General features: G+C 41.5%; 2 protein-coding genes and 1 long non-coding RNA gene across 5 annotated transcripts in view; 2 read left to right on the top strand and 1 right to left on the bottom strand.

The window, feature by feature from the left end:
* Positions 1-990: 990 nt before the first annotated feature.
* Positions 991-19,292, bottom strand: MMRN2 (multimerin 2). 2 transcript variants are annotated; one of them, XM_057371404.1, is made up of 7 exons: positions 18,681-19,292; positions 9,068-9,190; positions 8,686-8,792; positions 7,734-7,799; positions 6,466-6,639; positions 3,528-5,423; positions 991-2,563 (listed from the first exon to the last, which is right to left on the bottom strand). In XM_057371404.1, the coding sequence occupies exons 1-7, from the start codon at positions 18,965-18,967 to the stop codon at positions 2,175-2,177; spliced, it is 3,042 nt and encodes a 1,013-aa protein (XP_057227387.1). In that variant the 5' UTR covers positions 18,968-19,292; the 3' UTR covers positions 991-2,174. The 2 variants fall into 2 exon arrangements, with proteins under 2 accessions (XP_057227387.1, XP_057227388.1); XM_057371405.1 differs by lacking the exon at positions 6,466-6,639.
* On the top strand, positions 9,138-12,833 carry LOC130576615 (uncharacterized). Its single transcript, XR_008965679.1, has 3 exons — positions 9,138-9,224; positions 12,014-12,110; positions 12,583-12,833. It is a non-coding gene; the product is annotated as an uncharacterized LOC130576615 (long non-coding RNA).
* SNCG (synuclein gamma) overlaps positions 15,336-27,452 on the top strand; it is a 27,207-nt gene continuing 15,090 nt past the window's right edge. The window contains exons 1-4 of one of the 2 annotated variants that reach the window (XM_057371407.1): positions 15,336-15,550; positions 16,761-16,867; positions 24,443-24,636; positions 25,447-26,562. In XM_057371407.1, coding sequence (XP_057227390.1) covers positions 26,442-26,562 — 121 coding nt within the window. In that variant the 5' untranslated portion in view covers positions 15,336-15,550; positions 16,761-16,867; positions 24,443-24,636; positions 25,447-26,441. Of the gene's footprint in view, positions 15,551-16,760; positions 16,868-19,291; positions 19,522-24,442; positions 26,563-27,452 lie in introns of those variants that run through there. The other variant, XM_057371408.1, reaches the window with a different exon arrangement.

Below are 27,452 nucleotides of genomic sequence, written 5' to 3'. Positions count from 1 at the left end.
TTAAGCATGTATTTGAAGACTTCGAATTATGGAAACATCTTTAACGTTTTAATGTTTTTTTCACTCTGGAGTCAATGTTCTCTGAACTCGCTTGGTATATTTTTTGGTRAAAGTAAACTCTGGTAAGCACAAGGAAAGACAGAAAACCTGTAAAGTCCTGAGTGGCTGAACTGCAATGCTCTCCGCTACCTCCCATGGCATTTTCCAAGAGGCTGTATGGTTTTCATTCCAGTTGAAGCTTCTGTCAAAGCTTTAAAAACAACGTGGTTTTAAATATGTATGCATATCATATTCCCCATATGTAGCATATACATATCCCCCTGCAATATTTGTGGAACTTGGCTGGCAGCTGCAGAATTGGTGGGCACTGAACATGGGATGTTCCTTGAACCACCCTGACCTGGGCAGTTTTTGGCTTGGCTCTGCAGAATTCTGCCACCACAGAAGTCAGAGATTGGAGGAACACTGATAAAAAACCATCTGAGTCACCTCAGGATGGTAGCTTTGTACTGAAAGAACTTAATCTTACAATTGGAAGGTTTTCTTCATTTCACCTCTTCCATTTTATTCTTCTCCTCCTTCCCTCAGATATTTGAGCAGTCTGTGGGACAGAAGATGACACTGAGCTTGCAGGCACTTCGGGCTGCTGTAGCAGAGCAGTGTGAGTCTCCATGCTAGAAAAACAGAGACCTGTCCTGGTCAACCCCTGTGGAAATTAGTGTTGGCCAGGAGGAGATAAGGAGCATTTGTAGTTAGTTTTCTTGGATTTTGTAGGATGGAGAAAATCTTCTCAGCAAGTCAGTAGCTGAAACTGCTTTGTGCCTTTATTTCAAAAGATACATGTTTTTTGCTTGTCAAACTGTTGCTTTAAGTGCAGTGTGTGTTGGTACCGATGTGTTGGGGAGTTTTAGCAATAGCTGTTTAATGTTGCTTACAATACAGGTAGGTGGGGAGAGAATTCCTTAACAGCAGAACAGTTAAAAACTGTTAAAAACTGCTTCCTTAAAAGGGTGAAATTTACAAAATAAGGATTTGCATCTTAATCAAAAATATTTCAAAGTGCATTTCATTTTGGCAAATTTGATTGTTATAATACTGCTTTGTAAGATATTAAGGTAGACAAAAATACCACAATACTTTAATTTCTTTAAAGTAGAAATCTTCGGGAAGTTTTATTTGACAGAAGAAAAGTTTAAGACATGACCAGACAAGGTCACCTTGAGGTTTTGGAAATTAAAAAAAAAAAAAAAAAAATCCCTCCACATTTCAAAAGTTGTTCTCTTTGGTTTATTCTAATTACAAATTTATATTCAGCAGTGACAACAGACCAACAAACTTGCTTTTTGGTGTTGGTTTTGTTTGCTTGGATTTAAAACATTTACTAAATAATGAACTCTGGGCTGAATTAGTGGTAATCTTCAGGATTAACTTTAGAAATAAACTTCATTTTCGCTTATACTTTAAAAATATTGTTGACATTTTCCTAACTGTGTCTAACTGTAAATGTAATTAATCTTAACAATGTTTTAAACTTTTGCAGTAGTTGAAATACAACACAGGCCCAGAAACAGACTGTGCCATTTACAAGATCCTTACTTGCCAATACTGGCAGTAGAGTGAATTTTACTGGATTTGACCAATCCTAGTGTTCCTGTTATGCACTGACGGAAACACTGGAGTGAGCTGRAGAAGTTTCCAAGATAGTCTGTGGTCCACAGCGAGGTAAAAGGTAAAATTGCTGTGGCTTCTGGGTTTTAAGGTGCCATTCACATAATATGAGAGTTGCTATACGCAGTCCTTCCTAAAATCTTTTCCTTGCCACTGGTGGGAGTATGTGCCATAGGAGTATATTTAGGGGAAAGGACAAATTTGTGTTCTAAGTGAAGAAGATCCYACAAAATATGTGCAGTTCTCACCTTGGAAGGATTTGGGAATGTGTGTGCTGATGCATTTGGAATTCAAAYGCTTAGTTTTTCACTTGAAAGAAAATCCCATTGCTGCTCACAAGCAACTAATCAAAAGCCAAACAYTCCCAGAAAAGAAGCATGAAGACAAACCTAGGGAATGCTATGTTTAAACACATGYAGTAGCATTGAATACATCACAGATGAAGCAATAGTGAATGCATCCTTTGCATCTATGGAGAGAGATTAATAAAACATAAATATCACGATTCAAGTTTTAGATATTAGGAATCCACCCATAGTTGTCCCAGGTGGGCTTCGTTTCACTACAGAGCCGTGCAGCAATTCAAAGCACACTGTCTCCCCCTTCTCCATTTCTGCTATAGCRAAAGTTGTCATGGTGTTTCCATGGGGTGTTTTCCTCTGACTGCTCGAGAGAGTTCTTTTGTACCCACGGCTGAAGGAGAGTTGTCCCAGTGCTGGTCCTGAGCTGAACTCCACCGAGATGACAAACAGGTAGACACCTTTGTGTGGTGCTTTAAAGTGGCCGTGTTCAGAGAAATAGCTGTTTCCATAATTGAGGTATGTTTCATTAAACCTCACAGTTTTTCCTTTATCCTTTCTTTCTGAGAATCCCACGTGGAATGCCACCAATGAGTCTGAAAAAGAAAGAGGAACAGGATTTTAGCAGTGAGCGAGCGCTCTTCTCTCCCCAGGATCATCAGGATGGAAGATAAGGTGCATCCCTATCAGGCCTGATTTTTGTATGCTTCTTTGCAGAGCTAGAATGTGCACTGGAGTAAATCAAATGATTCCCTGGAGCTCCTGGAAAAGTGTAACACTGAGATCACCCAGGGGAAAAAAATACAGCTTTTGCTGTCCTAAAAAGAAATTAGTTAAGAATATATTCTTGGCTTAGACAGTTTGAACTACAGTTTTGCAGCACAGATGCCCAAAGGGGCTGATTTTTGTTCTGTGTTATTTGTCCATGACAAGGGCTGCAATCATAAAAGCCAATGCTAAAGCTGTGGTGGTTGTAATTACCAGGTGCTTATGGTCACATGTTTACAGGGAAAGGGAGCTGGCCAGTACCAGTGAAGTGTAAGCTGAAAACTTGTCTCTGAAACTGTTTTGAGAGAGTGTGTGCTCTCTGGTCAGTCCTGCCAATTCCATTTGTGCAAATTATAGCGGTTCATTTAATCCATCTCTCTGCCTTGAGAGGGATTTGGTGCTTTGAGTATGCCCCTTCCAGATTCAAGTAAAGTAACAGGGAAAAAGAAGCATTCCACTTCAGCTTCCAACGAGAAAACTGCTTTTGTATTAACATGAGCATCTACAGACAAAATTAGTCTTCTAAACACCTGAGGTTGAATTAGTTCAAGGCCAATTTCCTAGCAGCTATAATGGGTGTAATAAAATTACAGAATACAGCAGCATATCAACTTGGTTCTCACTTTTTTTGGTGTGCAGGGAGGATGTAAGTAATGTCATAATTTCTCCTTCCAGCACACCACAAAGTGTCTGACCAATCTCATAACTAATATGGTCTGTGTGTGGAACTTGCAGCAGGGCCTAGAAAGAAGCTAGACTTGAACATGAGCAAGTGAAAGAAAAAAATCACACCTTTTTCCACAAGTTCTGTCTGAGCTGTATTTCTTCCACTAATCGTTTGTGTATTTTCTCTGTGCTTCTCAGGCCTTTTCTTGTCTCTTTGCTTGTCCTGACCTTTGTGTTGCCTTCTCCCTTTTCTGTTCAGCATTGACTGAATCTTTGTAACATCCAGACTCGTATTTGAGGCAACTAATTCTTCATTACTCCCAAACAGCTTTTTAAAAGTTAGGAGATGTCCCTCCAGATTCCGCTTGATGGTTGCTAAATCTGCAGAGAGAGTTTCTACAGAAATGTTGAGCGGCTCAATTGCATTTGTTATTGTTTGATTGCAGCAGAGATTCACGTCACTTCTGGATTCATGCCTCTGGATTGCCAGGCTCAGGTGTTTGATATCATTCTTCAGAGTCATGATATCATTATAAGCTGAGCTATCCAAGGAGTCATCTTTGGCAGCCTCATAGTTAGGTTCCATGTGTTCTATGATGCTGCGTTGACTGCTGACCTCATGTAGAGTAGAGGATGTTTGTGTTTCCTCCTTGGGGTGCTTAGGAGCGTCGTGCTTGTTCTGTTGGCCTCTCTCCAAGGGATGAAATCTCCTTGTAAGGGATGATAAAGTCATGTTTTGTTCTTGCAGTTGATCTGAGATGTGTTTGAGAGATTCTTGCAGCTCAAATACTGATGGTACTAGGCTACTAAAATCATCTTCATAAAAGAGATCCAGAAGTTTGTGTCTCAGTAAAGCCTCCAGTGCTTCTTCGTGTCGCATTGCATCTTTCAAAAGAGAGCTGAAAGAACTGTTGAGATACTTGATGTGTCGATGAATGTCTTCATCCTTCTTCTTCAACAAGCCTATGTCTTCTGAAAAAGCTGTAACCTGGGACTGAAGCTGTCTGTTCTCTGCTTGACGGAGGCTAAGAGACAGATGGATGGAWGGAATAGCTGAGGAGAGCTCTTCAATTTCACTCTTGAAGAGATCTCTGAGAACTGACTCTAAGTGCTTCATATCCTTGGACTGGGTGTTTTCAAGGGAATAAGTGCTATTCCTTGTGTCTTCCTCCAGTCCATCAGTGTCAGAAGATACTCTTTGGCAATTACATTCCTCCATGTACCTCAGCAGATCTGAGTAGTTTTCACGAAGGTTTGAGAGAGTGTAGTTGACCTCTGCTATCTGCCTTTCCATTGCTGCGTTGTTTTCTTCCATGATAATTGATTTCTCAGCTAAAGTTATTGTAAGATCTTCTGGCCTGAATTTTGAGATGTTTTGCTTTAATTCCTTAAACCACCTCTCTAAAACTACAATATTCTGGAAGGCCACATCTGAYTCCATGTAAAGTTCTTTAAGCTGCTTTGCATGGCCTGACAGAATTTCATTTATTTGTAGGATGGTTAATTGGCTGTTTTCATCTTTGGGACCACGATGTGAAGAGAGTTGTGTTAAATTTCTTTTCAAAGCCTCCAACTTATTTTCAAGAAGGTTTTGTTCATGTTTCATGTTTGCTACGCTGTTGTTCAAAGTTGAGAAATGGGATTGCTGTATCTTTTGAAGCTTCTTGAGTTTTGTGTCGGTATCTGCCTTGATCATGCTGAGATTATAGTGAATATTAGCCTGCTGCATGTGCACWTGGTTCTCTATATCTCTTTTCACCTGATCAACTTTYGCTGTGTTTTCTTGGAYTTTTGATTCAAATTTAGTACCCAGCTCCTGGAATTCCTTCTTGGGCACAGTGCTCTCTTGGAATCTTTCTATGCTTTTTTTGTTGGCTTCCACATCATGTGACAGGTTTCTTACAATGTTGGAGAGGTTCTGTAAGCTTCTGTTGAAGCTTGCCCACACTGGGTTAAAATGTTTCCTTAGAAAATTCTCCACATGAGGGAACAAAACTTGCTGCAGAAGCCTTTCCTGAGGATCTGTTAAGACAGTTGAAAAAAAAGATAATTAAATTTAAATTCTGCTTTTGGAACACAGTCTAGCCAGGATAACTCAAGTATGCATTTTCCTAGTTGCCATCTTACTCCCCGGAATCTGACCTTGTGATAAATTTTGATAATTGCAATAGCCTAGTTTTAAATCAAKGTTACTATAAAGCAYAYGGTGTCTATGAGTTTGCWGACMATAAGGTAGGTATGTATGGACTTCKCCATTTATGTCTTTAAAATGGTGCTTTATGAARCCCCTGGACAGGCAGTTTTGCCAGTGGCCATAACTGTCCATTTTCCCAACAAATCTTAGTTGATGGGCTCTTCCTTTTTTTGGCTTATGTTCTTTTTTCTCATGTTTTCAACTCCACAAAGTTATACAGCATCTTAACGGTTGAATATTCCAGGTCAGGAGGAAATAACTTGAAAAATCTGTGAAGTATCTGTACTATATGGGAATTATACTAAGGCTCAGTTTCTAACTTTAAAGTTCAAGTTTGAGTGCCTTGAAGTTTACTGAGTACCATAGTCTGTATCCTTAGAAGATGTTTCTGCARGCCAGTGATTCACAATGGTAGGTCAAATTCCACAGCTTTTTTTCCCCCTCTCCTGTACRTGGCAGAAATAATGCTCTAGAGATGGGTCAAACATTTCCTTTTTTCACTAACACCAGGCTGCTATTCCACACCTCAGAGTACATTGCAGGAGTATGGAAAAAGAACAAATCTAAATCTGCATCCCTACAGAAGAGAAGAAGCCACAGAAGAAAAATAGTAAGTTTAATAAATTTTAAATGAAAGCAACCTCTTTATTCTGTGGTTAAGGCATTTTCTGAACTCTGCCTTTCCTCTTGTTTCCCATTTCAGGTTACTTTTTATTTATTTGCATTGGGATTGTGCCCTTTTTTTCTCTCTTTAGAAGCAACCAGCAGACCAAGTAATATCAGGATATTTTTGCTTTCACATTTTCTTTTTAATCTGTGTGGTTTCACAAGGCCTATCACAGGCTGATAATTCTGCATCAGACCTCTCACCTGAATTGCTCTGGTTCACTTCTAACACCATGCTTGTACCGTTGTTCTCAAATAGTCTCTGAAAGTCACCTAAGGTGCTGGCTGCTTGATGAATATCACTTTGAAGATCATCCAGTAAAGCCTCATGATTCTGAATGACTTCGAACATTTCTCTTGAATCCACTGATGTTGACACTAGTCACAAGATTAGAAAAACAAAGTCATGCAACAGAGTGCAGCGACCAAGTGACAGGTATTCATGCAAGACCTCTGAGAACACCTGTCTGGTTTTTTACTCTGAAAATTTTGCACTGACATTTAGGGGTCTGTTGATTTATAGCACCTTAAATTGCAATTTATTTGCAAGGAGTCTTTTYGACAGTGATGGAAACCTAATCTATTTAAATATTTGCAGAAAACTTTGTCTACAATAGCTGTGATGGCAATACAATGCTCTTAATTAGAATTCTTCCCATGCCATAAAAATATTTTGGAATACTAAGTCTTTTCAAGACAATGACTGAAAGGATGRCAAGGTTTAACAACCTAGAATAAAAGGAGAGGGTCAAAGAGGCARTTGAGGCATTCCACAAGGAATCAGGAGCACATTCTTTGTCAGAGCTGACTTAGGGATGGGCCCTTTAACTGATTTTTTTCTGAATAAATTCTTGTGAATTTGAGCTGTGGATTTCATAATGTGCAATTCTACCCTGGATTCATTGGATTTCATAATGTGCAATTCTACCCTGGAGCTAATTGCACAAAGACACCTAAAAGCACTGCAAGCCACCATTTCCCAGGAGGTAAGGGGAAGTCCTTCGTGGTACTTAGCTGGAAGGGTGGAGTGCCTGAGATAGAAAACTGTGGTTCCTCMTAACAGTAATCTCAAAGCCACTGGGGGCCTGTTCTAAAATAGCATTTTCAGTGAATTGTTTTTCTGGTAGATTTGTGAGCATGGTGTGCTTTCCTGTGAATCCACATTGCAGAGCAAGACATTAATGTCCTTGACACTGAAARGTGTAAGGCTCTGCACCAGCTGGCATTCACTGACGAGCAGAGAGCTTTGAAACTTTGGGATGCTTTGTAGTGAGCATTCACTTAGTGTTACAGCAAAAGCCCTCATTTATGTCAATAAATGTATCATTTCAGAGCTTTCCTAAAGAATGCTTTCACTAGAGAGATTCTCCATAGCTTAGCAGGTTAAAATTGCAGCTCAAAATACTTTCTTTTTTTCTGATCATTGAATGAGAGGTAAAAGGATGACAAGCAAAGTAACTCCAAGCACATACTGTGGTTTGAGAACTCTTCTTCTTGTCCTTCAGTTTCAGGTCCTGGCACCAGAATAAAATTAGGATCTGCAATTGAGATATAAAAGAGCTGTGAGAATGTTTTAGATGCATAAACTACTACAATTTAGCAAGGCCCCACAGAGGAGTTTCATATATCGTGTAACTGGTGTGCTGACAGGCTTCTTGGGTAAAGAAACACCTCTGGAGAATTTACCTTCCTTACAGTGGTAATTAAATATTGCATACATGGCAGTGCTATGCAGTAGCATGGGGATTTTTAACTCATACCAAGTTATTGCTAATAAGAAATTAGTCTGTTGTGAATAGATGAGGACTTTTTTTTTTCTTTTCCTGGAGGCTCCTTCTAAAGCTTTGCAAATTCCTCTTGCTTGTTCTACAGTTACCTGAACATTCTTGTGGCCAAAAGTGAATGATGCTGTACAAATGAGGTGATAATGATGGAGGAGCTGATTTTGGTCAATGACTGTAATAAAAGAGAGACTAAACTGGTTGCACTRCATTTGGTAATATCTTTCCAACATTGAGGAGTTCACCACCTAGAGATCAAGCTACAAATAAAAGCTATCTGTGAAGAAAAGCTAAACCTACAGAGATTTTTATCTGTGGAGTCTGTACATGAGTTAGACCTAGATTGTGCAAAAATTTTCACACGTTTGCCTTGTTTGTTATGGTTGCCTTAATTGCTAGAGGGAATTACCTTTTATCCATTTAAATTCCCTTAATTCCATTTAAATTCTTAAATCCATTTAAATTCTGCTTTTCAAGTATTTTCTGCTAAATCCTACCAAGGCCATTTTTAAATCACCATTCAGTTTTTAAACCAAGGCATCAATTCTGAAAAGAGGGAAAAAATATTAGGCAGACTTAATTTTTGCCTTTGTGCCTGGCATTTAGTCATTCATTCCTCTAGTTGTTCTCCAGCTTTGCTTACCACGCTGTTCACAGTCCTTGCCAATAAATCCAGGGCAGCATTTCCACTGCAAAGACTTCAGAAGCTTCTGTTTCACTTGGTAGACTGGCTTCAGAGCTGTCCTGTACCTAGGGAGGAAGGGTCTGGGTGTTAGATTTATTGTTACAGAGTCCTTMGCAATCAAGTTTGGTAAGATCTTGAACTTCTGTAGTATTCTGATGAGTTGTAGAGSGAGTTTTATTATTAAACAAATATTMAAAAATGTCACTGATACCAAGGAAGATACAAATTTATTTAGAACTCCCCTAGAAATAATGATGAGTCTTCAATACTGTTGAAAACATCATATAGATACTTCAGAGAAAATTCTGTTTTCTTCACTGGCTTTATTTAGAGCACTTACATGATCTTCTGGCATTCTGGGGCTCCATTTGGACAGGGCTGTTGGGAGTTGACAATGTACTTCTCCTTCATGCAGGCTTCTATGTATGTGACCAGCCGGGACTGCRTGAAGGAACACCAGTTCCTAGGGGAAGAAAGACGTGGGAAAAGAGCTTGAAGTAGGTATTTTTAAGTCTCTGGTTGTAACAGTGCCAAGAAAAAGTGAAATGCAGAAGGGCCTTTATTTTTTTTTTTTCCCAGCTGCATGATGAGGGAAGTGGAAAATGCTTCTTACCTTCTCCCTCCACTCCCAATTCATTTGTTTTCATTTGAGATGTTTATCTGAGTTTGTTACGAAAGGGGTGATTGTCTGAACTTTGATGCATTAGTACCATTTCCAGTCCTTTCATTTAGCAGGAGAAATTTCCAACCCATGATAACCTGCAGGTTAATGTCACTTTAAATGTCAAATTGCCTTTCTAGGCATATTGCCATTTCAGATGCCTGATGACTGACTCATCAGGTTGAGGCAGACTGCTTCTGAACACTTAATCTGACATAAACTCCATTAATAATAACTTCCTATGTATTACTTATTCAAGATAATATAGTAAGTGATTGAATTTTATTAAATAGGCTAGTTTCAAAATAATTTCTCCCATCACCTGCAGGATAATAATATTGGGGGGGAAAAAAGGTTGTTTTCTTGGATTTTAGTTCTATGCTTCTAGCAAGGACAAGTGAGTTTTAATAGTCTGATTAATGTTCCAAGTCAGAATCACATCAACAGCTATTAATCCCACAGTGTAGGTGAACCTCTTCCTTTTCAAGAGTTTAAAGTCAAGACTTGGCAGTGTATTGTTGGCTGAAGTTTGATGGTTAAAATCCAGACAAGGCAGGAAGTGACGAGKAATAACTCTAATGGAAACAGCTGAACTTTAGGCAGTGTATTTTTAAATGGGAATACAGGAACCAAATCTCTGACTCTCAGCATATATGGAAAAARTTTGCCCCTCTGAGGGAGTTGTGGAAACAATGGGGAACTGAGTCGTGCACGAAAGCAGAAGCTGGCACTGCAGCAGSCAGGAGAAGGGGAGGAAGCTGGAAACACCAGGATGAAAGGGCAGCAGATGGCCTGGCCTGGCTGGGAACAGCTCAACAGAATTACTGGGCCATGGCCTGTTCTGCTCCCCTGTTTCTTAAGGAAAATGAGATTGAGATTTCAGCGAGCACTCATGCAAGCAAAACACTTCATCTCTTAGAAGCAAGGGCAGGAATCTGGGAAAGCAGGACAGGAAAGGAGGGTGCTGCCTTTGTTGTGATTTCCAGCCAAAACAACTTGTTAAAGAGTTGTAGCACTGGGGCCTTTGCAAGTGACTGGGGGAAATTTTGGGCCTATGATCAATGGGAGTCTTGGTTCTTGTGGGACTGATCCAAAAGACAAATCCTCAGGTATTTATTGAAATATTACTGTTCCAGAGTCAAACACTCTGCTTGTRTCAGTAAAAGCCCTCAGTAAAAGCCAGCACGGCAGCATATGTGCTCTGGTGGCATTTGCCTCCCAGGTGTGCCTCAGTCTGCCAGGCCTTGTAAGGCCRGGTCACTTTTTGGTGATTGGTGTCAGCTAAATAATCTAAAACAGGGACCTGCAGCGGGCTTGGTTTTGGTCTGTCCTCTCTCATGTGCTTGGCAAGTTGGTGTAGCTGGGAGAGGATTTTCCCCCTCAAGCCCTCCCTTTWTTTTCCTGGGGAATAAAGTGCCTGTGCCCTGTTGGTGGAGCTCGCTGGTGTTGTTCCTTGGTGCAGAATCCCTCACTCTGTCACAGGATGCCTGCCAGATCCAGCCAGGAGTCTGCACTCAGTGTGGAAACCTCCTTTTCAAACAGGATTCTTTGGCTTTAGGGTTTTGTTCTTTCCTAATGAAAACAATCCACACCCAGTGAATCATCATCTGGGCTGATTTTTTTTTCCCACTATATGCAAGTTTTTCCCAAGAAGTCCTTGGAGTCGTGTCAGCCACATAGAGTGAAGCCAAATGTGCACATGCATCAACCTGTGTGGGCAAGAATGAGGCACCATGGGGCTGAGAATGCTTTTGCTGTGTTGCACACGTGGATGTGCACACACATGGAACAGAAAACAATTCMTTTTCAAAACACCTGGTGGTCTTCCCACCTCTAGAAAGGGGTTGTGTTGTATCAGCAATTCGATCAKTGGTTGATTCCAACTTGATGCCTGCCTTGGACAGTTACTAATATTATGCAGAATGAATAAGATGGAAAAAAAAATAAAGGGATAACACCATAGGCTCTCAATGAAAACTTTCTTTAATGCTGATCACAGCTTTTTATGTTCAATTTTCTTTACTATATATTTGCTAGTTCTCTCTCACTTGATATTAAAAGTTTATTTGTGGAGCTGAAGGGCTGCGTAATACCATGTTTTGGTTTTAAAAACAAAAACTTTCAGGGGTTTTGTGTTCCATAAAGCTTACCAAAGTTTATTCTTTCCTCAGATAAGTAGCTAAGGCCTGTAATGAGCTGCAAAATAGATGCATGTGCCCAAAGACAAAACTTCTATTGCAGTATTTTTAATACAACCTGTCAAATGCTTTCTTTAGGGAAACTTTGCTATCTGTAACTAAAAATACTCCTTAGCGGGATTAACCTTGAGGGAAAATACGTCATTCTTTAATGTTAAGTGTAACAATGTAAAAGACTGAGAAAGGCTTGATCTAAAGTTCAATGTGGCAAGCAGGACTTCTCTGGCACCAAAGGCTCTGAATCAGGCTATGAAGTTTCAAAGGGCTTCTCCTTCACAAATAGCACTTTCTTTCCTGAGCTGGTTTCTGGAACACAGCAGCTTTGTGTTCTGTTGCTGCATTTTTTCTCYTCTTTGTAACTGTGTTGCTTCATTCACTGAATATGGAACCAACTTAACACCCTCTGCTTTTATTCTCTTTATTTYAGTTTCCTTTTGGTGCAAGCTCCTGCTGCCAAGGAGAGAAAGAGGAACAGAGAGAAGCTGCTCATGTGAGGAGAGCAGAAAAGCCTTTTSTGTAATCTGGTGAGCAGTAAGGTTTATCATAATGCTGCAAGTTGGAGCAACACTTGAGGGAACCTGAGCAAATTCAGGGCTACGGATGTTTCATTTGTTCAGTGGTTTTTCCTGGTTTACATTCCAAGGAAATCAATCCCTTTTTTAAAAAAAAAATACTTTTAATATTAGTATTTTTCTTTATTTAAATTAATTCTAATTATGAATTTATCTTATTAAATAGAGTATTCACATTCATGTATCCACTTCTGCCTTATTTTGAGGCAAGTGTATTCTTATGTCTGAGGTTAAATATATTTGATGACAAAGCATTCTGTATTTAAATAAGATTCAGCAAATGTGGGTTAGCTCAAGCTGTTTTTACTTGAAGCTTTCAGGTGTTTAGAACCTGGTATTAAAATTTTATTTTTCTTAAATTGGATAATACTTGTGGTTTTAGTGAAACATAGCAAAATGCAGGCAGTTCTCTCTCTGATTCTAGGATTTGGCTGGGCCATCTTATATCACAGCAAATAAAGTGAAACCTACAGAAGCAGGAGAAAAGATTGGATGGCTGCTCTGCAGTACCTGACTCTCTGCTCAGATGAATATGGGGTAATCTTCACACAGACAGTGTGTGAGTGAGTGTGAGTAATGCTCCCCAGCTCAGCAAGGGACTGACATACTTTAGTTCTCTTTGCTACATGTTCTCTTGATTGGCACTGCAGTGCATCATTTTAGATGTTTCCTAGGTCAGTGGAATTTTTGCCTGAACAAAAGCTTCAGGAATTCAGGATGTAGGGGTTTTTTTTCATAATTTTGTCATTCCTTTGGCTCTACTAGTACAACTGAGTTGTCCTTCACACATCAGTTTCCGTAGATTTCTATTGCCAAGGCAGCAAGTGTCTATAATTACTTGGAAAACTCCTGTCCAGCCATTCCTGTGTCTACCACTGACAGTGTGCAAAACTTTTCAAGACCACAGCATTTTCCTACACAGCACAAAAGGCACCAGATAAGCAGTAATTCCTGTTTAAATGTGCTTTGGGAAGCTAGTAGAAGACTTAGTTAAACAAGAGATTTTCCATTGACTTCTACAGAGTGRCTCCTGATTTATACCAGTTATTTTTATTATTTATATTTATACCAGATGAATATGAGAATGAGGCTTTAGCTGTGGTTGGTTTTTCCCTTGGTGCAAATTTCTCACTGGCAAGAAAAAGCAGCCTCACACAAACAGGTTAAGTACCACATTTAAATTAATCTAAACTAAGACTGTGCATGTCAGTATTGAGACAGACATATCCTTTTATTTTTTATGGAATACAGGAAGTGTTCAGCTGTTGGGGAAGGTTCTGGCTCTCCAAAGCAGCACAGTGTRCCACTGGGTTTTTAATTAGCAGGCAGCAAGTGATGTTTGGTGGTCTGTCAGTGGATTCTCCCGCTCTTCCCAGGCAGCCAGCAGCCCTATATTAGAATCAGACAGCAGAAACACTCATTTTTCTCCATCTTCCCCTCAGAATGAGTAAAACACCCTTTCAAGCAAGGTCTGGGATCTTCCCATGTCTCATCCCATGATACCCTTGTTTTCACTGGAGTGAGAGCAAACTGATTGATTTGCAGTTCCCCTTAACAAACTGGACTGAAAAGAGTGACAGTGRTAGTTTYAAACATAYRGATTTACACAGTGCTGGAAATCTTCCAAAACCCTGAGTAACGTAGGTTGACTGCATTGTGTATTCCAACAGGAGTGCCAGTTAGACTGTTATCAGTTGGGACAGTCTGTCCTGMAAAACATCCTATAAAACCTTTGTGCAGTGAAGACTTTCAGAGCAAATCCAGTCCTAGGCTTAGAACCTCACTGGGAGCAAGAGTTCAAGGAGCAGCAGGCTGGTCTGGGAGCTGGTTTTGAGCCAAATCCAGCTGTTGTACAAACTGCTTCAGAGAAGTAAGTGCAAGAGGCTTTTCCTCTTCAAGAGCATCCACAGCCATTAGCTCATTCCTATTATCCCACTGCAATGGAAGCTCTCCAGCCTGTTCAGAGGGATTTCATCCTTTGGTTCTTGCAGACTGAAGTTCATCCCTAGTACATCCCCTCCTTTGCCAGACCTCATCTGGAAGCAGGCATTGCAGCCAATGGCCACCCTCTAGCATACCTGTGCTGATGCCAGAGAGTCAAAAGTGGGAAGCCAGGCTTGCCACTGGCACATGCTCAGGGTGCACACAGCATGTGCCAAGGTTTGCCCTGTTTGGGGCATGAGATTTGGTCAGGGCTGGCCACTCATCACTCGTTCAAGGGATGCTGACCCACACGGGAAGGGTGGGTGATGGTGCTGATGGTGCTGATGGTGCTGATGGTGATTCTGTGGCTATGCTAAAACAAGAGATCCCTTGCTATGTGGTGAAATTAATTGCTGCAGCTTGCAGTAATGAGCTGTGAAACAAATCAGTCCCCTGGGCACAGAGGGTTTGATAACTCCTGCACTGTATGGAATGGAGCYGTGTCCTCTGCATCAAGCAGGGAGAGCTGAGGGGGAGCTATTCCACCTGCAGCAGCCATGGCAGCCAAATAYTGGAGAATTTCCTGAACTCCTGAAAGGAGCCAAGTGCCCGACTTTGATAGGAAACCATTGCTTCTGTTGATGCACTTGGCACTGCAAAAGCTATTGTTGAGCACTCARTGGCTGTTCCACTGCTTTGCAGGATGTCGGGGGCTGAAGATCACTTTTAGCTGCACTCCATCCAAACTGTTTTATTTTAAGCATATGTTCTGTGCCCCTTTGGTGGGAAATTTCAGTATCCCATAAGCTTCCTACAAAAGCCCCTGCTTTGTTTTGAAGAAATAGATGAGTCAGTGTGAAACTGATCTTAATTAAATTAATGGATTCTTCCTGTAAAAGCGGACAAAAAGTAATAAGCAATTAAGATTGAGCATTGTTATGACTTTCCTTAGAGTAAGACTGATTTGGGTTTTCTCTGCTTGTGTACACTTGGGAGGATAGTTACATATTTTACACACTGGGTAGTCACGAGAACAGGCCTGATTGTGTCTTGATGTGGAATTAGAGGAAAGGGTGAGTGTTCCAGTGAGATAACAACACMCCTGGCTGACTTGACAGAATTGTGTGTCCAAAACTCAAAGTATGTTAATGCAATTAAGAATTTACTTAAGCTGAAGATTTCTGCCTTTCCTATTTATAGATCAGGTGGTGAAATTTGGGGACTTTCATTTGGTTTTTCCATTTTTTCAAAATAAATCCCAGGAGATGTGTGTTTGTGGATTAAAGAGAAAGAAAGAAAAATGAACCAYCTACCCAGCTGCAGAGCAAATCCAAAACAGGACTCACTTGGCAATGATTGCACTTTTGGAAATACAGAAGTTCTGTGAGATTTGGGATAGATGGGGAAGCCAGCTGTAGTTGTTCTGCTCCTTCCCATTCCACCACCACCGTCCGTTTCTGCCTCACAGGGTGAGCAATTCACCTGGGGACTGGCTCCATCAGTGTGGTGACTGAGGRGCAGGGTAAAAATAACCTCTGCTTTTTCCTGAGATTATTTTTAACCTGGAATGCTTAAGTGATCTGGTTTACAGTGTTACTGGACAGACAGGTCAGGCTAACTGAGGGTTCAGGCAGCTTTGGGCTCTGCTGTTGGAGCTGCTGTACACCTTTTACATGCTTCATTTGTCTTGGTTTTTAATGAAATATGAACACTAAGTGCATAAAATCTGAGCTGTGAGCCTGTCCCTGATGTACAGGTCTCTTAATTTCCCTTTTTAAATCTGCTTGAAGTTTGGGTATGTGTGGATTCTTTTTCCTCAGCAATAGAATGAAATAGCTGAAGTCAAACCAATCAGCTCATATGAAACTCAGCTGGGGAGAAAAGCAGTATAAAAAGTGGAATTTTTCTTTTGAAAATTGGCCTCCTTTGATAGTTTTAATCTTGTACCCCTACAAACACTTGTCCACTTGGAACACACAAGGGCTTCTCCTGTTTGTTCMGATACAAGCAACAACTGAGATATCAAACTGTTACCTAGTTCTTCCTGTAAAAGCCAGTGAGTTCGTACTGATTTATATTTTAAAACTCTTACATGCCTAATCTTGTTATTCTTGGAGGAATTAGCAAAATGACATATCTGAGCATTAGACTGGGGTCTAATGAATCATTTCATCTCACATGTTGAAACAGAAACCAGAGGATTCTGACTAATTTCATGGACTACTCAGTCATGATGGTCTCAATTATTCAAATAACTGCAATATGAAAAATAATACTATACATTTCTTTAAAATATAATAATATTTTGTAACTACCACTGTTCCTGATACATAGGGAAAATAAGAAGCAGTTGAGCCAAACACATCTTGCTTTTATTTTTTGAAAATAATGAGAGTCAAAACTTTGTCACAAATACCAGGTTGCTATTGATTTTGTTTGTTTCCTAGTTCTGCAAAAAAAAAAAAAAAATTCTTTTCAAAAGCAAACTAATGTAAAACATCATTTTGGYAGAAAACTATTCACCACCATTCTGGGGTTTTTTTTTGCTTGGCTGTCACACTTTTTTATGGCTTGTCTTTCTCTGCCTTTATTACTCAATTCCTGTTTAACTCCTGATGCTTTTCTTTTTGTTCTCCCTTTGAGAGATATAAAGTTTGTCAATTTTTTTTTTTTTTCCAGGGAATGTGTCACTCTTGTAGGGAGGAAATACCGAGTTCATGACACCTTCTTTTCTGTGGATAGCAGCCACAGCAGCTGACAGCACTCAAGAACTTCATGCTCTGAAGGTGTGTTGCTTCAACTGTTTTAGAATTTTGAGAGTGGTTACAAGAAGAATTGTGTTGTCCCTTCTTATTCACACTCTCTGCCCTTACTTTTAGATATAATTCCTCTCAAAGTCTCGAATTTCTTTCCCAAGGCCTACCAKCTGCCTGGCCCTGTGTGTGCTGTGACAACTCTACAAAAGAACAAATACCTTAAAGCTACTGCCAGGCTCGATTTGGATTGCCTGGAGTCATCCACATACCTTTATAATTGGGAGGAATGTTATGATTTGACTCACTACGTAACTATCTCCATAAAAGAAGGAAGTATTTCTCTCCTTGGGAGGAAATTAGGATGAGTCATAGCTGGATTTGAACTGAATTATCATAACATTCCAAGCTGGWGCTGGGCAGAGCTACAGAGCAAAGGAAGAAATCCTGATTAGGGCAGTATATTACAGCATCTTGTTGACCTGTGGTGCTGACCTTTTTAAACCGGTGAATTTTCATAGCACTGGGAGTTTTCAGAAAGCTTTCAGCATTTCAGCCACCAATCAAATGATTACCACCTTGCAGTGTAACTTGGAAGCCCAGAATGCCACTTAGGCCTCGCTTCCTTCCTTTGACCGTGTCTGAAATTCATTAATCAGGAGTTGGTTAATTACCAGAGCACATCATTATTGAACACTACCCATCAGGAAACTGGAAGTGAAGGCTTGCAGGCTTTAGAAAGTGACTTGGAGCTATTAGRGGGAGATGCAGGTTCGTGGGAAGATGTAGTGTGAAGGACAGCAGGGTTTTCATACACTCACCATTCACATGCAGAAAGGAAGCCCTATTTTACACGTAGATGACATTAGAAACAAGACTGCCTACTTCAGTTTGCATGAAAGGAAAGATAACATGAGCAAGGTTTTATAGTCTCTTTCCATCTCACTYTTTTCCTTTCCTCAAGAGCATTTAAAGGGAAAAATACCAGGGCATCCTAAAGCACTGAGCTGTGAACAGCACTCAGCGTGCTGCTGTTTCAGCTCTCCTGAACAGGGCTCTGCTGTACCCATCCATCAGGGCTATAAAAGATTCATTCACTGTCCTGCTTGGTTTTCATCTATTTTAAACATTTAGAGACCTACTTACATGCCCTGTAAAACTTACACAAATCATAGGGTTTGGGAATATTTCTAGTGAAGTACATACCTTTTCCACTCAGAATGGCTACTCTTCTGCTACAGATGACCAGGAAAAGCATGTTTCTGGCATGAAAACCTTTTGAATGGGATGGAGGTGTGAAATTTTGTAGTCATTTTCATGCTTATTCCTTATTCCTTAGTTTGTTATATTTAGTCCTCATGATTTTTATTTTGCTAACATCCTGCCATTCTCTTTCCCTCTCCATTTCCAAGGCCCAAGGTCTGCAGRCAGGCACATTCTGCTAATAGGCAAAGCTTGCCATGCTCAGCAGAAATAATCAGCATTGGTTTATGATAAGAAAACATCAGTAAATYAGCTTCCTCTAGTTCTGCTTTGCCAGAGATAGTTTTGGTTTGTGGCAGAACTGAGACGCTTCACCTCTGCCAGATGTGTGCAGACCCCTAACCTTGTTCTGCTGTCTCAGASCAAGCAAAGAGCTGGTCCCATTGTGGTTTCTTCCTCCACAGGCAATTCAGGCAATTTCTGTTTGTGAAGTTAAAGCATTTAAACCACTCTAGTTTGGATATAGATTGGCCCCTGAAATCTAATGTATTTTAATGAGAAACTTCTACTGAAAGCAGTCCTGTATCAATAGAACATAAAAGGATCAGAGAGGATTGCCCTCTCATTATGTTGGGGTACTCACCCATTCCGGGACTGTGGGCTCACAGCTTCAAAATCCCCTCTCTCTTCCTGATGTGAGGAGATCACACTGGAAGGGTAATCTGGAGTATCCTCCCTGAGGCCTTCTGCCTCCCAGTAACCTTCTTCTTGGCGTGCCAGAGGAGTTCTCTGGGGGTGTGCAGAGGTCTCATGAACCCGTGGCWTTAGGCTGTGCCCAGAAACATCAGCGTGTCCATGATGGGCTGTGTGTTCCACCAGCTTTGCCAGTCCTCCTGTGCTACAGACCAGCAAAAGCAGCTTCACCAGCATCCTGGGCTCCTTCCCACCCAGTTACACCTGTCTCTTGTTCTTTTCTCTAAAGCTCAGCCTGAATYACTTCAGAAATTCCCCGGCAATAGTCTTTAACTGGAAAGTTGGAAGAAGGAAGGAAAAAATAAAAAAAATATTTGTAACAAAGAGCGGAAAGAGCTTTCGGCCCTCCCAGCTACTGTGGAAACGTCCGTGGCTATTGAACAATGTGAGCCTGGTTCCTGTGTGAGGCTCAGACGTTTCTGACAGGGGGGGAAAAAAGGTGGTAGGAATACAGCTTATTCAAGGAACTTGTGAGCTGCACTGCCTTCTAAACTTATCTGTGAACAGGAACTCGGCTTTTATCAACTRCCCTCTCCCTCAGGCACAGGAAAAGGATGTTAGCTTAAAGGAAAGGAAGAGAAAAGAAAGGAAAGAAAATACTGAGTGCTGTAACAGACTCTCATTACCGTGCCAGAAAATGTCACAGACCTGCTTGGTCCGGTGCTGCACATGGAGGTTTTTCTGCAGTTTAAAGGCTGAAATACCTTGGCWTTAGCATCAGAATATTTGTGGTATGTACAACAATTGCGGGCATTGAGGGACTCAGAGCAGATGCACAGTAGAAAGGAGCCTACAAACATCTATTCTTATGTGGTGTTTGCAAAGTTAACTCTGTGAATCATTGTCTGTTCCATCAAAAGAGAAGATTTTCATGACATTGTCCTTCAGTGAGGTCAGGATAATTGAGCACTTTTAATAATTTCTTTTTGGATTGTCATCTCTGGATCTTAGGCCTAATTTTTTTTTCATTTTTAATTACTGTTAAAAATACCCCACTAGCTAAAAGCTGCTGTCAAGRGCTACCTCTGTCACCACATCCTAATAATAATTTTTTTTTAAAGGCTGTGGAGGCTGGATGTAGCTTTCTTACTAGTTTTGATTTACTTGATGCTGCTTTTAGTTTTGTTGCTTTCATAAACTGTGTTTCTTTTTTCACCCCCTTGTAGTGAAATGTGCTCTGGCATTTTAAAGAATAAAATGGAGGAGAATGATGTTCCRCTGATAACACRAGTGGGAATGCAGGACTGCTAGATYGTCTCATGSTTTGAATGATGARATGAGCAGCCCAAAGTTCAGTGTGTCCTGCAGAGCATTAAATGTAAAGCTTTTAATGGATTCATTCCAATTCTGGCTGAAAATAGAGGATAAAATCTCTCCAGGATTTTTGAAGGCCTTGTTATTAAAGGTTATGAATTTGCATCTCCTTATCACTGGCTGGATTTTCACCCCTCTCCTGATTGCCCCAATTTTATGCTTAATGGAAGAACCCAGAGACACATGGAAGTTCCCTTCCTGCCCTGTGGAAGACACAGCTGCCTAAGAGCAGTGGCAGCAGCAAATGGGGATAGGCAGGGAGAGATTTTGTTAATTCTGAGGGAAAACCTGCTCTTGCTGTAGCCATCACTTCTCCAGGGAGAWGAAATCACAAGGTCTGGACTGAAGACTGAAAAAAATTAGCTACTTGCCTCTGTTCCTTCCTGCTGCTTTTATTTCAGAATGGTGTGCATCCTGCTGTAACACATGTCAATGTGTGAATATTTCATGTGCCGTGTTTCACATAGAAATGTGCCTTTCTCACAAGTAACTGGATGTGACCTAAGCATTATATTTATTTACATGTTAAGACCATTATCAGGAAGGAACTGAAGCAAACATAAGGCAAAACAAGTATCAGGCTTATAACCTGACCTGCAGTGAGATCCTGGCTTGCAGAGAATGACTTTGGRCTGCAGATACTGAAGTCATTCTTCATGGGTGTGATCCCTCCCAAATGGTGGGGCAGTGTTTCTCTGCCATCCTCCTGGCTCAGAACATCTGCTGCTCCTCCAGGTGCAAGAACCTGTTCTCTGTGCTGTTGGGATGGTGCTGCCCTATGGATAGAGCAGGCACAAGTTTGTAGGTTAATAATTTAACATGACTATTTTTTTGGTAGCCGTTACGAAAGATGCTAAATATGGAGCAAGCCGGGAATGACRTCCCTTTCCTTGTGGTAGGCATAGCATAGGATGCTGCCATGAGCTCAKGAAAGGCATTAATTATTCTAGGGGACTTCCTTACTGAACACTAGTTGAAGTTTTTGTCTAACAGCTCTTATGATTTGGGATATCTGAATAACGTGTTGTGGTTTTACCATTGGTTCAAAACATGTGGGGAGAGTGGGCTGTAAGTTTTCTTTTACATCTGTAGAGGAGCAGGTCTGAGGAGTGTACCTACTCACGAATTACATACACCATCCTTGCACCAACCAACACCAGCACACATCTTGTCTCTCTTCAGTTGCCTGGTCTAGTGTTGGTGTACCTTGCAGAGCAACCCTTTCAGTAAGTGATGTGATAATAGTAGTGGGGTGGAGACGTTTGAACCTGCCCTGGCAGTTCTTAGAACAGCCAAAGGACATTGTCCCTTCACTCTTGGTCCCCAGTCACTAGTGACTTCTGTTTTCCCCCAAGCCCTTATTCATGAAAATACTCTTCCTCCAAGTATTTCTGGGGAGTGCTTCCTCGAAGTGTTCAAACTATTCTTCAAACTGCAAGCCAGTCTTCAAGGAGTTGGTATTGCCAGTTACACCAGATCCATCGCTTATGCCCTGGGATCTTGCCAGTGAGTGTCAGGTCTGCTCCTGCCTGGTCTGGTAATTCTAACCACTTCCATTAAACACAGCTCTGAATCCCCTCTGATGCTGCCTCCCCCAATAATTCACTGTCCTGTTTGCAATTCCATCATCAAATGCCAGCACCATTTCCTGGATAATCTGCTTAAGGTGCAAAATCTCATCTTGGCCCCTTTCCTTTGGTTTARGGTCAGAGCCCTGCAGCTACAGCTGGACAGGAGGTGGGCAAACACAAAGTAAACAGTGCCAAACAATGCATTTGATTTATGGCTTGTCCGATAAATGGCTTGGATGTACTTGGGAAGCAAATACTCTGGCTGTTCCAGTCAGCATGTCTCTGGAGGAAGAGCCCTTAGAAATTCAGTTTTCACTTAATAGATTCTGATGATTTTTCTTGTTTCGTTTGTRTCTTCCCAGATTCACTGCCTGCTCTGTAATGCTCTTAATTATAGATTTAAATTCTGAATCTGTGTATTTAAAAGGAAAAAAAAAAGAAAAAAAAATGTTTAAAAAGCCAAGAAAAGATGAAAAGCAAGTGTTGCTTTAGATTCATATATCCCAGCTCCAAATCTCTGAAGCAGACTGAATAACTGAAAGGATTTTATGTCTGAGAAGGCAGTTTTGTTGATAGCTGCACAGCAAGGGATAACTTCTCATTAGGCAGTGGGATTTAGATGTGGAAAATGCTGTCTCATTCCTTGCCCGCTGCCGATGCGCGCTCATGCGTGTGCAGCTGCTCTGGGGGAAGAGAGCACAAGGAGAAGAGTGTCAGGGGGGCTGCAGGGCTAGGGAGCAATTCCTTTCACTGCCCTTTCCCTCTGAGGAAGAAGATGAATTCTTATTGCATTTATTTTTAATGGTTTGCTCAAGAGCTATCAGCGGTGTTCGACAGCAGACATCAGTCACAGAAGATCGCTGTACTGGCAGCACTCTGTGCACTGCATGTGGCTCATCCCTGTGTGTGTTCCTGAAAAATGGCTCGTCCCTGGGTTATTCATTCCCTGGCTAAGGAAATTAGCTCATTACCTGTGCAAACGTACATGCAGGGGGTCAAGTCCTAAACTGTTTACCAAGAGGATGTCAGACAACTGCTTGTTTTCATTAGGGCATGGAAATTACATATCTGTGGCAGTTCTCCTTTCTGCATTTTGAAGTTATCATAAGTGAAGAGAGAGAGGAAGGATTTCTGTTTATATATAGCAAGGTTTGGTCCTGTTTATGTTAATATTATTCTTCATGCAAAAACTTCCTGAACAAAGGATATTTACCAGCCACAAAAGCAGTCTGTCTTTCCTTTCCTCACCTGTCTTTCAAACTAGATCATATACCATTTAAATACTTCAGTAGAATATGACCAAATCACACTTCTTTCATCAAGCAAAAGGACTTTGTCAGCTGTTAGTCTCCTGCAGAAGTTCATTGTTAAAGGACAAGGTTAAGGTTTTGTGGGCAGAGTAGCTTGCAACTGGAAAAATTCAAGAAGGAAGAGTCTTCAATTAAGTAAAATCCTGTTTAATCTGTCACAGACAAAAAGAAAAAAAWACAGTAGGGGACAGGGAATTTTGATTTCTGCTTTGCAATCTTGTCTTTGCCTTGCATCAGTGCTTTGGGAATAGGTGGACTTGAGTTAGAATTCTCTTGCCCATATTCTGGAATTGCTGGCAGACATTGAACAGAGCTGCTTCCAGTGTCAGCCACCAGCACKCAGGGAGAGGTGGAGACACATGAGAAGTGAGGAGCTGCTCCTTTCAGGGGAAGTTTGAACAAACTGGGCTGTTACAGAGCAAGAGGCTCAATGGCCAAGCCTGAGCAGCCAGAATTCAGASTTTAAATGAAGAGCAAGGGGATGGTTTGTCATTGCACAAGTCAAGGCAAGGGGCTCTCTTTCAATATTAAGAACATCAGCCAAATGTTTTTGAGAYACAGATTTGTTTACAGTGATATGAGTGATATTCAATAGGGAAAAAAAAAGCTTAATGTGTAGCTTAGCTGGCTTCTCCCAATGCTGCAAGGCAGAAAACACAGAAAAAGGGTTTGCTGCCAGGTGAGGTAAAACTTGTGGTCTCTGAATTGCCTGCTGGAGCCCTTTCTCTTTAGCTGCTGATTAKTTTATCTGATGCAAGGGGGGAAAACTAACCAGGCAGAAAGTTAAGTCCCTAGCAAAATCTTAAAGCCAAGGTAGTTTGTGTTAACTCTTGCTGTTAGTTTTGTCTGAGCCRGGGTTGGCAACAATCTGGGACTGAATCCTCTGCTTGGAGTTGAAGCAGGGTCCTACAGTCCCCTGGAGGTGGCAAATATTGAGGAGCACTCATGGATGCTTGCCCTGTATAGATTGTCTATGATTTTGTCTTGAGTCCAGAGCTTTCCTAAAAAGGTTTCAAGGTAAAACAATGTCTGCTGCCTTGGGAGGGATCCAACAGCACTGAAATAGATCTTGTGAGCCCTTTCTCAAGGTCATCAGGACAGGAGAAGGCCGGAAAGGAGTGTCCCGCTTGAGTATGGGCTAATTCAATGTGGTGATGATTCATGTTTCACATCCCAGGATGGCTTGATATTTCATGTATTTGTTACCTTTTATAGCAGTGCAAAGTATGTAGAATTTAATTGTCAGAATCACAGTGACAACAATAGCTGAACTGAGTTAAAATATACTTCTCACTCAGCCTTATCAGCCCTGGCATTCTCCTGAAAATACCAGTAAAACCCATAACCCTGGGAAGATCTATGCTCTGCTTTAATGGTCTTTGAAAATCTGGTGAAAAATTAAATGGGCCCTGGAACAATTCTCAAAGATGATAAATTCATTTTTTTAACAAATGCAGTTAAAACAATGCTCCTGCCCTACGCCTGATGACATCAATGGTGGTTTTGTGACTGGCTCCAGGAGCAACGAGGCTAAAGCACTGGTTGTATGGCAAGTAAGGTGAGGATATCTTCAGTCTGAGAGCGCCTTGGGTTGAGGAATGAGCACCAGCCATAGCATCAACCATCAGCCTAGGGGGAGTTTTGACAGATGGTAAGAAAAACCTCTTTCACTTCTTGCTGCAACAATGTGGAACAATGTGAGCTCCTACAATAATCGGTGTGTTGTGCTGGCCTTTGTCTGAATCTTGCACTTTTTTAAATTAACAATTGATAAATTCATTAGTCTGACAGAAATTTGGCTCCTTTACTTTTGGATGGAAATTTCTTCTTCATTTATAAGTAAGGAGAGTTATTTGTGAGGAAAGGATTAAGAACTCTATATGTTATTTACCAGATCAACTGCTTTTTAATGATTTCAGTATGGGGTAAAAAAAATATTCCAAAAACTGTTCTTAGCTCCACAGTAAGAATTATATTTGTATACATGTCTGCATGCATGTACAGATAGGGCATTTTTTGTTCAGACTTTTTTCTGTGTAGTCATTCCCCATCTGACACTTCCAGGCTGATAACTGGTGGCAGCAGTGGCTTGCAGAACACTGCACTTCGTGACATTGTGGAGTTCTACCTTCCCATAATAGAGCTCAGCCTCTGAATTTTGTATTCTCTTTGCCTGGTGAGGAAAAGCAGCCAAAGGCTATCACGGTTTGGGCTCAGCAGCTGGTGGCTTCCATAGTTTCACATCTGGCACTGTTAAAAAAAAATTAAAAATGGCTTTGCTGCACCAGCAATTGCTTTCACAGGTGCTGGCACTGAATTTCAGTTTGTTGGTGGTACAACAGCTGATTTGGGCCACTCAGGATCTACTTCACAAAACACTTCAACTTGAAGTTTACTGCAAGCACATTAAGATATCCAACTGTTATTAATGATCATAATACTGTTTGGTATTTTTTCCTAGGCAGGCCTTGAGGCTTGATGGATCCTCCCTGCAAACTGTAAGCTTTGCCCAGTCAGTTCTCTGCTGGCTGTTCTCACCCCGCTGTGCTCTGCAGTACCRGCTCTGACGTGAGGGATGGTGTTTGGTGTGAGATGTTGTCTCACTCTGCAGTGGTGGAGCAGGGCTCTGTCTACAGCAACTCAGAGAACCAAATAGGAAACAGGATTTCCCCCAACAGGCGTCAGAGTTTTCAGACATGAACCGTTGTAATGGGATATACAGCTGAGCAAACCCCACAATTTATACTGAATGACTTCAGACTTGACAAACACAGCAGGTGGGACCTYGAGCTCCCTTCACCTGAGCACCACGCTATAGCTGTTTTCTCTCAGGATTTACTAGAAGTAATGTTCTTGTTAATGTTTTATGCAGGGTGGGTTCTGATAAATGCCAGCCCAAGCAGCCTTGACCCTGTTTGTTTGGTACAAACTCTGCCAGTGTTACGTGCTCTGCACCCTCTGGGGCCCAGCAGAGCTGGTGTTTGGCTCCTGCTGCAGCCTCAGGAAAATGCCCTTTCAGGACCTCAGCTCTTCTGCTAAAGTCTCCCTCTTCACTGAGACCATCCTTGAGTGAGAACGTTGCAGCATATTTTAAAAGCTCTAACTGCCTGGAAATGGTCCAGACAGCCCCTTACCTATTGCCATCGTTGTGCTGCTCTCCCCCTCCCTCCGTAACGCTTCCCAAGCAGATCCGTATCATTAATATTTCAGGATCAGCTCTAGACGGGCATTGGCTACACTGCAGCACACTTCATCAATAAGAGCCAGGCAGGGCTGTGAGCTGTGCCACACTGCCTTCATCCAGCACAGGAGGAAGAGCAGAGGCAGCGCCTGCACACGAACCGACTATCTGCCGAGAGTAAGGCTGCATCTCACAGTCCCAGCCTTGAGGTGCTTTTTGCTGCTTTTGCTCCCTCATTCAGCTCATCCCAGACAATACCCTAACAAGCAACAAGGATGGATGTCTTTAAGAAAGGTTTCTCCATTGCTAAAGAAGGTGTGGTGGCTGCTGCAGAAAAGACCAAGCAGGGAGTGACAGAGGCTGCAGAGAAGACCAAAGAAGGGGTAATGTATGTAGGTAAGAGAGAACTGGTTTTGATCTACTTTTGAGCATGAACAGCTGCATAAATTGTTATTGTGGCTGAAGCTTGGGAGTGACTAACAGGATAGTCTGGGTAAGAGCCTCAGCTCTACAGAGTTTCTGTGTAAACCTGGGCTGCCACAGCCGCCCTGTGCCTCAGTTTCCCCAGCTGCAAGTTAGACATRGAAACCACGGGGGAGGCAGCACGATGTCAAGGAGCAGGTGCTCAGGCRTGAGGTTTGACAATTCACTGATTGTTTGCAGGGGGAGTCAGACACTCTCCAGGCATCGGAGCACTGCCGGTCTCTGCYTCACCTCCACACGGGGAGAGACTCACTGAGGAGATCCCTGAGAGGAGCCAGCGGTGTCAGTGAGGGGGGATTGCAGGATGCATCTGTTTCCCCACAAACAAACGGGTTTATCCTGAAATCCTTCTCCTGCTCACTGACCCATTTCGTTGCCTGTGCACACATTAATCTTKCTTTACAAGAGATGCCCAAATTCCCTTTGCCCAAAGAATGGGATCTGGAAAACAGCAATGCCTGATGTCCAGTCTAGAGACCTCTTTCACAGTTAATGGGCTGAAACCTCCCCTTTCAAGGTTACCCTCAAAACGCACTATCTCCACTTATCTAGCACATGCAATTATATGGCTGGATGGTCAGATATTACAGATAATGCAAACTCTTTAGAGTTTTAGGCTCCCAAGACTGATTCTCTCGCTGCTGATTACTGCATTTCACAGAGCTTTTTATTTCTGCTGGATGTGGGAGTGTTTCTTTCTGTAGGAAAGTTTACATGCAGGCTCTTCCTGCTATCATACTGCAACATCCACAGCTGTACTTAGCTACTTAAAACAGCTYTGTTGGCAGTAGCTACAGATATGC

The sequence above is a fragment of the Malurus melanocephalus genome, unplaced genomic scaffold (genome assembly GCF_030028575.1).
Source record: "Malurus melanocephalus ecotype Western Australia unplaced genomic scaffold, MMel_1.1 scaffold_146, whole genome shotgun sequence".
In the NCBI taxonomy this organism is placed as follows: domain Eukaryota; kingdom Metazoa; phylum Chordata; class Aves; order Passeriformes; family Maluridae; genus Malurus; species Malurus melanocephalus.
The sequence above is the reverse complement of the archived record's forward strand: the minus strand, read 5'-3'. Positions and strand labels throughout refer to the sequence as shown.